The sequence below is a fragment of the Vombatus ursinus genome, unplaced genomic scaffold (genome assembly GCF_900497805.2).
Source record: "Vombatus ursinus unplaced genomic scaffold, bare-nosed wombat genome assembly UNPS02014818.1, whole genome shotgun sequence".
In the NCBI taxonomy this organism is placed as follows: domain Eukaryota; kingdom Metazoa; phylum Chordata; class Mammalia; order Diprotodontia; family Vombatidae; genus Vombatus; species Vombatus ursinus.
In genome coordinates this window covers 73,928,050-73,943,325 of record NW_020954596.1, presented here as the reverse complement: position 1 = coordinate 73,943,325, position 15,276 = coordinate 73,928,050, and the positions used below count along the sequence as shown (strand labels likewise).

General features: G+C 36.1%; 1 protein-coding gene across 2 annotated transcripts in view; it reads left to right on the top strand.

The window, feature by feature from the left end:
• Positions 1-409: 409 nt before the first annotated feature.
• LOC114023676 (transmembrane protease serine 11G-like) overlaps positions 410-15,276 on the top strand; it is a 45,585-nt gene continuing 30,718 nt past the window's right edge. The window contains exons 1-3 of one of the 2 annotated variants that reach the window (XM_027836444.1): positions 410-587; positions 10,428-10,524; positions 13,829-13,950. In XM_027836444.1, the coding sequence (XP_027692245.1) occupies positions 13,860-13,950 (91 nt within the window). In that variant the 5' untranslated portion in view covers positions 410-587; positions 10,428-10,524; positions 13,829-13,859. The remainder of the gene's footprint in view (positions 588-10,427; positions 10,525-13,828; positions 13,951-15,276) is intronic. The other variant, XM_027836443.1, reaches the window with a different exon arrangement.

The following is a 15,276-nucleotide window of genomic DNA, read 5'->3' as shown; positions in this document are numbered from 1 at the left end:
AATCAATGTACTTTTAGTTTCCCATCCTCTATGTTGGTTCACCTTTAAGCTTGACCTCAAATGAATTTTTAGATAAAAAGAAAAAAGAAAAATTTCACTGCCAAAATGAAATGAAGGCATAAGACAGATACAAACTTCTTTATAAATAAACTACATTTTGTTATGAGTTTTGCCTTTCTTGAAGATAGATACATATCATTTCTGGGAGACTAGTCTGTGCTGACTCAGAAGGGACAATACCACCCCCTGATTCACAAATGCATCACTTCCCAGAACACAGAAAGGAGTTCCTGGGATGCTGAAATCACAATTGTTTTCTAACATTTTTAATTGGCCAGAACCAGGAAATTTTTACTTCCTTACAAAAAGTTTTGACATATGATTCTTCATTTCAAACTACACTGTTGGTTAAAGTTGCCTATTCCTGACTTGTTAAACTAGTTTTAGGTTAAATCCTTCTGTACCCTTACTTTAGTCAGTGTACAAGCCTCATATAATGCACAAGATGTCACTCACTTGATTGGGAATGTAAGAGCAGCAGAAAGGTGGAGGAGACGAAGCCATTCTTGGCAGGGCAAAATGTATCAGTAAGTTTCATTTGTTTTCTTTTTTGATAGATATGTTTACAAGCACTTAATGGATTTCTAACTGTAAAGTTTTTAAGCTTATGAACTGGAACATTTTTCCTACTTTTCTTGTGGGAAAATTCTGACAATTTCTTGGTATACATTTTATGTTAATGGAAATAAATGGTGCTCAGGATATTACCTTTAAGAATTGGAAAATTGAATGTAGTGTGGTATTTGTGTGACAGTGACAGACAGAAAGGGGAGGGACAGAGAAATAATGACATAGACATAGAGAAGAGAGATATGAAAAAAGACGGTATATTTGTAGCATGAAGAAAAAATTCCTCATTCTTTTCCCTAAGCAAACAATAGAAGTTAAATGAATCTTGGGTTGCGTTTTCTTAATTCTAATCCATGAAAGAGTGGTTTACTCAAGGGAGGAGGGCACAGAGTTATTGTAAATATTGTTACAGTTAAATCTTTATTTCGATATTTAAAAATAATAAAATGATACATTGGATAGTAATTCGGCAAAACTTTTTACAAGAAACTCTTGCCATAAGAAATCATATGCATTTGTAATTTTATATATCAAACAAAAAGAGCATTCTACCATAAAGTCTTCTTTCTCATAAGTAAAATTAAATAAAATGAAAAAATGGGAGGCAAATATCTGATTCACTAAAATTTATATTTAAGTAATTTAAAAATAATTTTACTGGAAATTGTCTACAACAATTTTCTTTAATTTCTAATTCTTCCCTGTTCTTTTTCCATCATAGTAAAACTGATGTAGTTTAGTCATCCTTAGAAAATGAATTTCTCATTCATTATTATGACAACAACAGAGTGAGGGACTGAATTATCACATCTTCTTGATCTTACTGCTTAACTGACATTTAATGTAGAGAGGCAAATAACTGCTGGATTTTTTTTGACACTTATTTAAGCATCTTTAGGGTTCTTGCACATAATCATCCTATAGAAACTTTACTAATCTGTCTCTTTGTCTATCAGTGTTTGACCCAACGTCTCTCCCTTACTATTTTCATACCTTAGTACCCCTGCTTCTAGGTTTCAAGACACAAATACTCTCTCTACCTTTTTTTTTAAAAATTCTAAATCTAGATTTTAAACATGCCAGAACTAACAATGAATACAGAACTAAACTTTAAATTTTTTTATTTATGGGCAAAAAATTGATCAAAAATAAATTAAAACAATTTTTTTGAAAGACAGGCATGGGATTTTTTTTAAAAAGTTGTACTTTGTATGCATTTCAAGTTATAATAGAAACCCTAGACCTTATTAAATAAAAAAGAACTTTTTTGGCTCCATTTTATAAACAATTAAATGTGAAAGATATCTAGGAGAAAGAGAAGGATCCAGAAAGAGAGTAGCATTGAGGTCACAGGAGGAGGGGTGACATGAAGACAGGATGGGGAAGGAAATGATGGAGACTGAGGAATTGGAAAAGGCCGACACGTACGGCCCTTTAAGTCTTCCCTGCCCCATGGCAATACACTTAGGCCCCTGCTTCCCTCTATTTGCTTCAGTCTATCTTCCTATTTACACTTCAGTACATAAAGAGATCCATTATTTCATCAGTGTGAATAATATTCCCTCTACTGATATTTATTGGAAAAATCTTCATGACTCAAGAGATGGTTTCATGATTTGCTTTGTCCAAAAAAAAAAAAAAATCACCTGATGGCCAGCTGCTGCAAATTTAGGCTGGTCTTCGAACACAATCAGTTCCTAGGCTTATATCTGAAGATGTTTTAGCTTGAACCTGTCAGTTTACATTTCATATCCTTTGAGAAGTCAAGGTTACCTCCTCATCACAATGAGACATTAGGAAAGGACGATGTAAACGACCTGGCCCTAAACCTTACCAAACCACATCAGCTTCCCTAGCTCAGTAGCATTTTATGAGAATGTACCCAGGTAACATTCATATGCCCCAAGCCCCAAGGTCTTACTCCTTTCTCTCCTCACTGAACCCCATCTTGAGGCAGAACCTCCTTACTTTCTGGATCCTTGAGCTTACTTGGTTCCTTGGGTATGGAGATGTGCTGCACCCAATCCAAAATAATCTTATTTCCTTCTTTTGCTACTGGCAGGCTACTTAATATGCATTCCTTTTCCCCCTTCTTAACCCCATCTGCCTCATACTCCAAACCACAAGAGTACATCTACTGAGGTTTATTCGCAAAGGAAAAGAGGATATACATGTAAGGGGTGTGTCTGGGGTTGCCTTGTAGGTTATGTGTTTATTAATGGGTCTTTCTAGATTTGTTCAAAGGGACACATAAATAGATATCCTCCACCCACCCTCATCCAAAGGAGACTTTGAGTCATGCTAGGAGGAAAAATTCAAGCCAAAATACAATTCATCCCCAAAGTTCACAAAAGGTAATCTTTTTCATTACAGGCTTATTTAAAAGTTTACCAAACGTCCTTCTATGTGTCCCAAATTCCTTGAAAAACTTTCAAGTGAGACACTAACTCAGATGAAGGACCCCCAATTCTAATTATTGGTTTTTGTGTCATTTTTAAGATACCACATAAATTATATTTGCCCTGCTTAATATTTAATTTGTCCATGATCTTTTATAGGGATTTCCCCGCTCTTACTACTTGAACTACTTTCCCATTTTTTAACAGTTTCTATTTCCCTCATACAGAAACATCTTTCACTTTGCTAGTTAGCCATTCTAAGTAATGTTTCAAGTTCCTGATATACCTGTTCCTTAACACATTTATCCTGATCTTCCAATAAGGAGCTTGTAAATAGTCTCAAGGTTTTGTGGACTTGTAAAACTGTTTTTCATTTTCCTTTCTATTTTTCTTTTTTCTCAAAGTGGAATAATTATGGGATGGATTTTTAAAATAATTCCTTCTACAAGATAGACAGAACTTTTAAAAGTAATTACTAGAGATACAAACACAACCAAGCAACACAGTCTCTGCTCTTGTAGAACTTATATTCTAATGGGGGATAACAATACATAAAGGGGAGCTCTAAGGGGGTGCTACACAGCATGATTTGGAGATGGCCAGATAATGGTTTGGAGGCCTGGCTACAGGCAAGATCCTCCTAGACAAGACATTAAGAGGAGTTGATGTTGAGATTAATAATGCTTTTGTCTGTGCCTTGTCCACAGAGAAAATTATACTTGTTCATGGAATAATAATAGCTTATATTTATATTGCATTTTGAGGTTTACAAAGCCTTTTACCTTTTCCTTAGAACCCTCCTAAAAGATAGGTAGTACAAATTTTTTTTTGATAGATAAGAAAATTGTCTTAGTCAGTTGCCCAGCCTGATAGAATTAAGCAAGTTATAGGAGCTAAGATTTGAATCCAGGTCCTTCCTGGCTTCAAGTCTTACACTCTATTACATTATACTGCTTCTCAATGACACCTCATTTGGTGGGTTTTTAGATCTTTGACTCCAAAGATTTAAATCCATGTTGTGTTTCTTACAATGATCAGCATAAATGAGTTTTGTCAGCTGGAAAAAATGTAGTCAAGGGCTCACATTTAGCTTGAGAAAATTTGTTGGAGCCAAATTAAATTAGTTCAAAGGCCAGATACTACCTTTGAACTGCAAATTCCTTTACCCCTCCTCTAATAGTAATTTGACCCTAAGCAGTCATCATGATACCATGAGAGGAGAATTAAACATGAGAGGAAGTATAAGGGTGCAAAAGAAGTTAAATGCCTTCTCCCTCAATGGAATAAGAGCCAGAAATATTCTAGAAGGATCATAATCCCAAGGTAAATATAATTCAATCATGTTCTTCACAGAATTACATAATTTTATAGTTGAAAAGAACTTTGGATAGCATTTAGAAGATAACAATAAGAATAGAGCTTTGAATTCATACCTTATAAGGATTGGTTGAAGGAATTGAGTATATTAAGTCTGGAGAAAAGAAGCCTGGTAGACTAGAAAGAATGATATATTGGGGGCAGGGGACAATTATTGGAAGAGTTGTCACCTAGATGATGGATTACACTTGTTCACTTTAGTGCCAGAGGGCAAAAGAACAGCAATGGATAAGAGATGATGACAGAAAAATGTAGACTTTCTAATAATTATACCTACCCCAAAGTAGAATAAGCAGCCTCAGGAAGTAGGGAGTGTCTTCTCATTGGAAGTCTTAAAACAAAATCTAGATTATCACTTACTGAGTGTGATATAGGAGGAATTCTTTTTCAGATATGGTTGAAAAAGATGGCCATTGAGATCCTTCAATTCTGAAATTTGAATAAGGATGAGGAGAGAAAGGGAGAAAGAAAATCATTTATTTCCAGAGAGTAAAAATGACTTGCCCAAGGTTTTACACAGTTAATGACATAACCTATATGAAAACTGAAGTAATGCAATTCCAGAATCACAGAATCTGAACACTAGAAAGGATAAAAGAGATCCTTTCCTTTCCATATACATATATGTATGTTTATGTATATCTGTGTGTATATATATGTTATGTACATGTATGTGTATATATATGCACACACGGAGAGAGACATGTTCCTACAAGTGTTATTAATGTGGACTAGTTATAGTGCTGCTTTTAGGTACTAATAAAATTAGCCTTGAGAGTCAGAAATTGCATGTATCAGAGCCTGTCCACCATCAAACTTTTTTAATTACAGTTTCATGGCTTACTATGCTCCATTGGTGTCCATACAATGTCAAAGGATTGCAAGCCCCCAAACACACTGGGTAGCTTCATGTGAGGATAAGCATTCAATCTGCTCCCAAGATGATTTCTGAAACTTTTCCAGCTTGCTAGGATCTGCCACAGCTTGTGCTGTGAGGTATAGAGCCTTCAAAAACTCATTGTGATCTCCATGCCAGGTTGAATTATTGGGAAAAGTCTTTAGTGGAAGATTAACAGTTAATCAGTGATATAATTATTCACTCACACTTGTTCTCTTTCAGAAAAAAAAATATACTTGGAGTCAATGGTCTTACTATCAACTGTGGGATTTTCCAGACCTATGGTTTTCTTGAACTCATTCATCAATTCCACTGAGCCATGAGAATCAGTCCTCTGGCAATACTCCTAGATCCCCAGGTCAAGTAGTGAGGTGCTTTGTTCTTGGCTGAGGTGAACCTTTCTGAGCCCCCTGCAGTATAGCAATTATGAGTTAGACCAGATTTTCTCTGAAATCTCTTCTTATTCTAAGATTCTGAGACCAGCCATAATTAGATTGTCAAAAATTTTTAAAAATCTATATTTATAAACATGATTTCTGTCCCTGTTTATCATATATTTCACCAATGAATCACCTGATTGGCGAAGAGGCTGACAAAGAAACAAGGTTTATATAATTTATTGGTATTTTTTCTTCTAGGTGTCATATTAACTTCAGCTTTCCCAGTAGGCTCTAAGGTCATGTTAGAAGTAGTTGAAAATTCCTTTCTTTGGTGGATTTGTGATCATATCAACCTGGATATTACCTATACCAAAGAACCTATTATGCTTTCTCATTCTGTGTTTAATCCTTGTCCATGTGCTTTGGTTTAAAAAAAAAAAAAGAAGATCAACATGATGGAGGCCTTCCTCTGGTTATTTTAATATTTTTATTGATAAATGTGCAACTCGGGTTACTTATTAACCTTGTTTTCAATACAAGACTGGTCTGTCTTCTTTTCCAGTCATGTATTTCATAGATCTTTTTTTTCATATCACTTCTTGTGATCAAGTAACCACTAATAATATTCTACAGTCTACTTATATTCACCAAGCATCTTTTCATTAACCTCTGAGCTACCTGTGATTTTTATTCTTCAGAGACTGTAATGTTCCTTAATTAGAAGTTAAATGTAAGAGAATATTGATGTAAAAAAGATGTGTTTTTAGGGCAAGGGGTAGCTTAGAGTCATGAAAAGAGCTATGCAGTTCCCCAACTTGGATATAGCTCTGTCTTATACCTAGCCAATTCTGGACTCAGCTTCTTGTCCATCTGCAGAGGGCAAGAATATTGGCCAAATTACACACATCCCACACACATTTACATATACATACACACATACATATATGTATACATGCATACACATATACATTATATATATATATATATATATACATGCATACATTTGTATATGTATACCCAACAGTATACCACTCATTAGGTATGTGACTAAGGAAAATCACCACTATAAGATGAAGGACTGGACTAGCAGACCTTTAAGTTGCCTTCCAAATATGAAATTCTATGATTCTAAATAGGATTTCAAACATTTACCTACTTGTGTCTATTATAATTCTCAAATCTGTGAATTTTTTAAATTGCTCTTTAACTCAGAAACCTAAGAAATGGCAAACTGGACAGACTACATACAAGGATGTTGTATTCATGGACTCCAGAAGCAGTTATAGAGCAGATTAAGAACAAAATACTTTCTAGTTTCCTAGTGACAGGAGAGGATGGAATAAACTCTTTTCAGTTATATTGGCTTTAACTGGATGGTATCACTGCATGTGTTGATGAAGATTGGCAGTGGATTCATGAAACATTTCCTTTGTTGATTTTCTATAAAAAAAGGAAGTTCCCTACCAGCAGTCTGAGGAGGCAAAGGATTGGCTCTCACACCAGAAATGCATCTTACCTGGAACTTGTCCATTTTACTCAGTTCTCTTGCTTTGTAGACATAGAGAGGTTGGAATGGATAGAGAGTAGAAGAAGTTGGAAGAGATGTTGACACTATCCTTCATCATGACATTACTAAAATTAACAAAAATTTGCTGTTGTTGTTCAGTTCTTTCTGACTCTTATTGACCGCATTTGGGGGTTTTTTAGAAAAGATATGGCAGTGGTTTGTCATTTCCTTCTCCAGCTCATTTTACAGATGAGAAAACTGAGGCAAATAGAGTTAAGTGACTTGCCCAGGGTCATACAGCTAGTAGTGTTTGAGGCTTGATTTGATCACAGGTCTTCCTGACTTCAGGACTGGTGCTCTATCCACTATGCCACCTAGCTGCCCATAACAAAAATACAGGTGTATTGCCATGCTACTTAAATTCTTTACCACTACAAAAAGAGCTGCTATAAATATTTTCATTCATATAGATCCTTCTCCTTTTTTTTTTTGATTTCTTTGGGATATAGACATAATAGTGCTATTGCTGGATCAAAGGGTATGTGTAGTTTTATAGCCCTGTGGGCATAGTTCCAAATTGCTCTTCAGAATTGTTGGACCGGTTTTCAACTCTACTAATAGTTCATTAGTATACCTATTTTCCCTTGTCCTCTCCAGCACTTGTCATTTCTGATAGGTGTGAGATGATACCTCAAAGTTGTTTTGATTTACATTTTTTCTAATCAATCATGATTTAGAGTATTTTTTTTTTCATATGACTATAGCTAGAGGCTATTTTCAGAGCTAGTTCTGGTGGTCTGCAAGTTTTCAGCACTTCCAAGGTGGTGTGATCCAGGGAGAGGTGTGGTCATTGTTCTCGTGGTCTGCACTCTTGTCTTTGAACAGGAAGGGGCCCCTGTTCTCCGGCAGCTAAATGCATTAGTATCCCTCTTGGACCTGGAACTATGACCAGGTCCTCTGCTCTCCTGAAGCTGCCTGGTAGTGTTGCTCTCTGCCTTGAAAATGTGACCAGTGCCGCTGCTCCCTTGTGACTGAATATAAGCAATTCTCTCTGCCCTGGAACTGCAACCCAGAACTGAGTATGGACAATAGAGTTGCCAAACAGCACTAGCTACACCCAGTGCCTACAAAGGGTCTCCTGTAATCTCTTTGTGACCAATTGTCTGACCCACTTACTGTCTGTGCGCTGAGAGATCCTGAAGCTAGATGCTTCTACTGCTTTGACTGCTCTGCCATATGTGTGTCCTCCACTCCAGTGCCATAGAACTTCACTGCTGACCTCCTAAGCCTTCTTAGGCCAGAAAAATGTCTCCCCTTGACCTTTGTTGGATCTGCCACTCCAAAATTTGATTTAGCTGTTATTTGAAAGTTGTTTAGAAGGCAGTGTTGACAGAATTCAACAAGGATGCTACTGCTAATGCACCATTGAGGCTTTCAGTGATGTGTGATGAAGTGGCTTCAAAAAGAAAACAGAAGAAAGGATGCTGAAGACTTGTTGACAGTTTCCTATGGAATAAAATAAATTTGATTGCGTGTCTTTACTTGATCTTTAACTGTATCTGGCTGCAGACATTCATTTTTAGCCCCACAAGGGTTTAATTGTTAAGTTCTCTGTGTTATCTCTAAAGAATGACTTCTCTTAGAAAACTGACACGTAAGACAATGTGCACAGTACTGAGGAAAAAGTGTACATTATTATCATTATCATTATCATTCTTGTTACTTTATGAGTATGATCATTGCTTTGGAACTTAGTACCACAAGAAGAGAACTGTTTGAATTGCATTTCATTGCTAAAATTGGTCACCCTTCAATTCATGAAAGACTATGTCTATGTAATTTTCACAATATATGACTACACCATGTAAACAAAACACATAGCTTGTCAGAGCATGAAATTAAACAAGATGAAGAAAATCTGTCTTTCTATTTTTCTTATTAAAGTATGGTTTTGCTTCAAATCATACTTTCAACGGAATAGACATCATGATTTCTGGTGATGCATTTAGAAAACTACAACTATCATCATCATTTTGAGTCAACCAATACTATAGTTAAGTGTTAGGCATTATGTTAGGAACTGAGAATACAAAGAAAAAAATCAAAAATCCTCTGTTCCCAAGATGCTTACATTGTATCAGAGATGACATGTATACATATAAGAATATACAAAATGAATCTGAGGTAATTTCAAGCATTATCAGCTAAGGACATCAGGAGTCCCATGCAGATGCATTTGATTTTAGAAGGAAACCCAGGATTCTAAGAGGATAAAGTAGGGATTGAAAGAGAAGAAATTCAAAGCATGAGGACAGCTTGTTCAAAAGGCATGGAGATGAGAGATGGAATTTTATATATAAAGAACAGCAAGCTGTTCCTTAGAATGTGTGAAGGAACCTAATGTATAATAAACCTAGAAAAATAGATTCAAACAAGGTTTTGGATGTCTTTAAATGCAATAGTTCATATTTCATCCTAGACCTAATAGATGGCCACTGTAATTTTCTATGGAGTGCAGTGATCAAGTAAGACCAATGCCTTGGGAATATCATTCTGGCAGCTGAAGGGAAAAGGGAAGGCCTTGTATCAGGTTGACCAATTAGGCTGTTGCAAGTATCTAGTGGAGAGGTGATGGAGGGTGAAGTAGATTGATGGCTATGTGAGTAGAAAGGAGACAGATACATGAAAAGTTGTGGAGGTGGAATTAGAAAGACTTGGAAACAGATTAATTATGTGGGATGAGAAGGTGAGGATAGTTCCAAGATTACAAATATACATGATTGGAAGCATGCTGGTACCCTCAAAAGAATTAAGGTAAATGCAGAAGCTCCTCAGTATCATTAACAGCTTTGAGATGAAGTAATAATGGAGACTGATCTCCTGATTGCTGAGTCCCTAGCTAGTATTATCATTTCTTGAGGGGCCCCAGTCATGACCACTCCACTCCCAGCTCAATTCATTCTCTGGATTGCTTCATTTTCTCAAAAATTTTGTACTTCCTCCTTACTATCACCCCCTTCCCTTCATGTTTTGTCTTCCCCTATTTGAATATATGCTCCATGAAAATAGGGACCATATTTTTTCCCTTGTATTTATAAGAATCGAGTATTATTGTATTATATTATTTCTTACAGTTTCTTATATCCCCAGCACTTAGCACAGTTCTTGATACACAGTAAGTGATTAATAAATGCTCACTTTATCTACCTATCTAATCTATCTATCTATTGTTTTAGGGGAGAAGTTCTGTTTTGGACCCATAGAGTTACAATTGCCTGAGGGGTGTTCAATTTGAAATGTTAAATAGGCAGCTGGTGTTGCAGGATTGGAAGGGTGAGTCAAACTAGCTGTGTGATCCTGGGCCAGTCACTTCACCCTGTTTGCCTCAGTTCCTCATCTGTAAAATGAGCTATAAAAGGAAATGGCAAATCACTCGAGTACCTTTGCCAAGAAAACCCCAAATGGAGTCACAAAAGGTCAGACATGACCAAAAAATGACTGAACAATAACTGATAAAGTACTGGAGTATAGGACGGAAACTAGGGCTAGATATAGAAATCTGGGATTCATTTGCATAAGATAATTGAACCCATGAGATATGATGAGTACATAAGGGAAAGAAAAAAGAGAGAGAAGAGAATAGGTCCCAGAACAGAGTCTTAAGGCATACCTACAGTTTAGGGCTGATAACGAAATAATACAACAAAGGAGAATGAGAAGGCATAGTCGAAAGATAAGAGAAAAACCAAAAGAGAGCAGTGTCATGGAAAACTCAAAGAGGAGAGAGAATCCAGGAAAGGTCATTCAATAGTGTCAAATGCCGAGGAGAGATTGGGCATTTTGGATTTGGCAAATCCATCAGATTTGGAAAATAAGAGATCATTAGTACCTTTGGCAAATGAACACTTTCAGCTGAGTAAAACATTTTCAGTTGAGCAATAAGGTCTCAAGACAGCTCTCAAGGAGTTAATAAGTAAGCAAAAAGTGAAGCCATAGAGGCAGTGATTGTAGGTAGCTTTATAATGATCATGGGACAGCATAGAGTCAAAATGGACCTCAGTACTTTCCACCCAGTCCAACCTTCTTATTTTTGAGTGGCCATCCACTCCAGAAAGATGAAATGAATTGCCCAAAGTCACTAGGGTAGTAAATGGCAAGAGTACTAATAATAACATGTTACATTTTCTGTTTCATGGGTTGTTATGGCTAAAGAATTCATCATCAATTAAGCTGGAACTTGAATTTGGGTCTTCCATTTTCAAGTCTACTGTCCTTTCCAGTAGGCAATGCTGTCTCTTTTAATTTTATGTAAGACTATGGCATCAAAAAGACCTAAAATGCTCTGTAATTACAGAAGGAAAAGAGTGTGGAAAGGTAGGAATGTTAAAAGAAGAGAGGATAGAGAATAGGAAGAAAGGGAAGATGAAGGAGGTCAGATAAGAGGAAGAAAAGGAAGGAGCCACATATGACCAATTCTCAGTGGATCAGAAGGGAACAGAAGGGAGAAAAATGAGAAAGGGAAGGAAGCAAAAGGAAGGAAAGAAAAGGGAATGAAGGAAAGTAAAAGTGGGAAATTAAAAGGAAAATGGCTGAAGGGCTAGGGTACAGAGAGAGCAATTCAGTTTCCTTTCCTCGGAGGTATGTGGCAGGGAACACCTGAAACAATCTAGGCAAAGAGCCATCTGGAATTAAAGTGAAGGTAGGGAAGGGATTAGAAGGAAAAGACTTTTCAAAAATGCCTTGACTCTTTGAAAGGATTTTCTGGATCAACCTGCTTAAAGAGCAACTTTTGTCACCACTTTTCTTCACTTTGGCATGAACACATCAAGGGTGAGGTCACTGATTGTTTGGCTTACATTGTTTGGATGTCAGTAGGTTTCTGTGAGATTGGGTTCACTCAATAGCAGTGACACTTTTTGGTTTTTCTTAAGGATAGAATCAGACTAAAGCTTTATTTTCTATAGAAAGTGGTGAGTCAAAGACAATCATGTGTTTAGATATTTTCAGTGCAAGATTGGAAGACTGCATTTGTTTTCACTTGAATATTTTTGTTTAGTCCTCTTCCTGGTGTAGGTGGAGTATATCACTTGTAGTAAAAGGCAATGTTCAGTCTTCATGGTGTAAACTCTTGTAGGTTTGTGATTTATGCATTATTCGATCATTAAGTAAAGATTGAATACCTACAGAGGAGTTGAGGCAGTCAGAAAAGCAGCACATAAGCAACAAAGACTTCAAAAGTAATAAGTCAGGTCAGGCATAAAACAGTAAGAGTTATTTTTCCTTAAAAAAAAAACTGCAAATGTCTCAGGTTGTGTTAATATGATTAAAGGAGCAAGTTATAACCCAAGGGCTTCAAATGACCAATTCACAGAAGTATATTTCAGGCTTTGAATTTTTCAGATGTCTCACTTGGGACATTCCAAATACTTTTGATGACAGAGATTTCTATGCCAAATAGGCTTCCTCATTCAAAAACATTTCCTGTTTCCTGACTCACCAGGAAGGGCACTGAGGCTGGCACTGCCCTTTCAACTTTAAGAAACAATTACTTCTCCATTTTTATTTTTTTTTTTGCCAGTGAATCTTTTGCTCTCTACAAAGACTGGAGAATCATCTTTTATTTGTGTATTAATAGGTTTCTTCTCATTTTGATTATCTTTATTTCCTTCTAAATTTTCTTTCCTCCTGTTCTAAATTGAAATCTATTTGTAGACTAATATAGAGAACACAAAAGTGGGAGTCAGAGAACTTGAATTCTAGTCCCAGCTCAGTCACTATCTAAATATGAGGACATAGCCTCTGGGCCTTGGTTTTATCACCTGTAAAATGAAGTTGGATTAGATAACCTGCTTATTCCCCTCCCCCCATGTATAAAACCCTATGATTTTATGATTTTATGACTTGTTGGCTAAGAACCAAATAGATGAAATGAGTTAAACTATAAAACCAAAAAGTTCAGAACTTCTATAGGAAAATTAGTCCTTTAAGTAGGATATGAAATAATGATAACGATGATAGCTAATAATTTCTGGTGGTTTATTCGTGTTTTTTACAGTCTTTTGGTTTATAAAGCATGTTTCTCATGACAACTTGGAAAATTAGATAACTATAATAAGTAATCAATAGAATGGTGATCAATATCTTCATCAAAATAGAGGATAGCTCATGAATTATATTCTTAATTTAAAAAAACTATCATTTGAGGGACAAGGTAACTTTGGGGAGAAAAATCAAATGTCTTAAAATGCAAATGTCTTAAAAGCAAATTGTAATTCCCCCCAAATTAAAAAAAAAATAGAAAGGTCCTGAGTTTAAGCTGACAGAATTAAAATAATATTTTTCCTACTACACAAAACAGTTCCCATTAGTATAATGCTTTATGGTTTACAAAATGTTTTCTTCACAACTTCATAAGGTAAAAACCACAAGTAATATATATATATGCATATATACCTGCTCTACAGATAAGGAAACTGGATTTCAAATAAATTACATTACTTGCTCAAGGTTACAGAATTAGTGAGGGTCAGGGCCAGACTCCCCACCCAGGTCTTCTAATTCTTTGAGCAGGCAACGTTCCTTCCTTTACCCTAAGTGCCTTTCTATCTCACGTACAATGTCTGTGTTTTCTTTCAAGACCACCAAGACTGGGCTCCAGAAATTTCCCTATGAATCCTTGGGTGATTGGCCTTACTGTTGTGGCTGTAGTTTTGGTTCTGGCACTTGTCATTGCTCTCCCTGTTCATTTTTTAGTATGCGGTAAGTATTAATTTATGCTTATTTTGTCAATCTTGTTACATAATTTCCTTCCATTTCATCACCATAGCATTTTCTATGATTTCAAAATTCAATTATCATCCAAATTAATATAGTTATACTTAGAAAGTGACAAGTCTATAAATAACAACTTCCATTTGATTTAAACACTATGGTTTATTTCATATAATATCTCCATACATATCTCATATATTAGTATTTCATATATTGATATTACTATGTAATGATATCTCATATAATGAGGTTGCCACACAATGATATCTCCTGCCAAATGGGACACCAAGTATTAGTGTTCTCAGCTCCCACATTTTTCCCAGTAGTGTGATCATCAGATTGCATAATTTAATAATTCTGATGGTCAGCATGGCATAGTCATTAGAAAGTGTCTTCAAAACCAGAAAGACCTGAGTTCAAGTCCTGCATCTTACACATACTGGCTATGTGATCCTGGGCAAAACATATAACCTTTCAATGCTCCTGGCAATTTGCTAAGATCAGTGCTGGTAGTGAGAGTTTCCTCACCTAAGAGTTCCCTATTAGAATGAAATCACATGTTTAGTCCCTTCTCTGAAGCTTACAATTCAACCTAATACACACCCTGATCTTTAGAGACAGCTATTAGACTCTCCTGTGATCTACCATATTCATGTGGCTATTCAAATTTTCACCATTCTCCCAGTGTTCCCTTATCCCAGTCACCAGGGGCCACGTATCCAAGTTGGGTACTTCCCCACAAATGTACTATTTCAAGTTGTTACACACCAAAGGTTTTTTGGAAAATTCAGCTTTTATTGACCACTGTAATCTTTATACCAGTTTGCAAACTGCTAATTTTAGAACTGAAATGTATGCACTCAAAGGATGTACCACTAGCCTTGCTTAGGAATGCGTGAATATACTAGAAGTGGGGCTCATACTTTTAATCAGTGCTCCTTGGGAGACTGAGGCTGATGGACTTCTAGAGCTTGGTAGTTCTGATCTGATCTGATCTGAAGTGGGTCAAATCTATCAGGTATCCATAATAAGCCTGTGAGAAATATGGTAACCCACCAATTTGCCCAAAGAGGGGAAAACTAGCCTAGGTTGGAAAAACAGAATAGGTCAAAGTTTCTCAGCCAATCAGAATGGAACTGATTTTATGAATAGTCCCTAAACTTCCAGCCTGAATGAGATAGGGAGTCCTATTCTTAAGAAAGAAATGAAAGAAAGAGAGAGAGAGAGAAAGAGAAAGAGAGAGAAAGAGAGAGAGAGAGAGAGAGAGAGAAAGAAAGAAAGAAAGAAAGAAAGAAAGAAAGAAAGAAAGAAAGA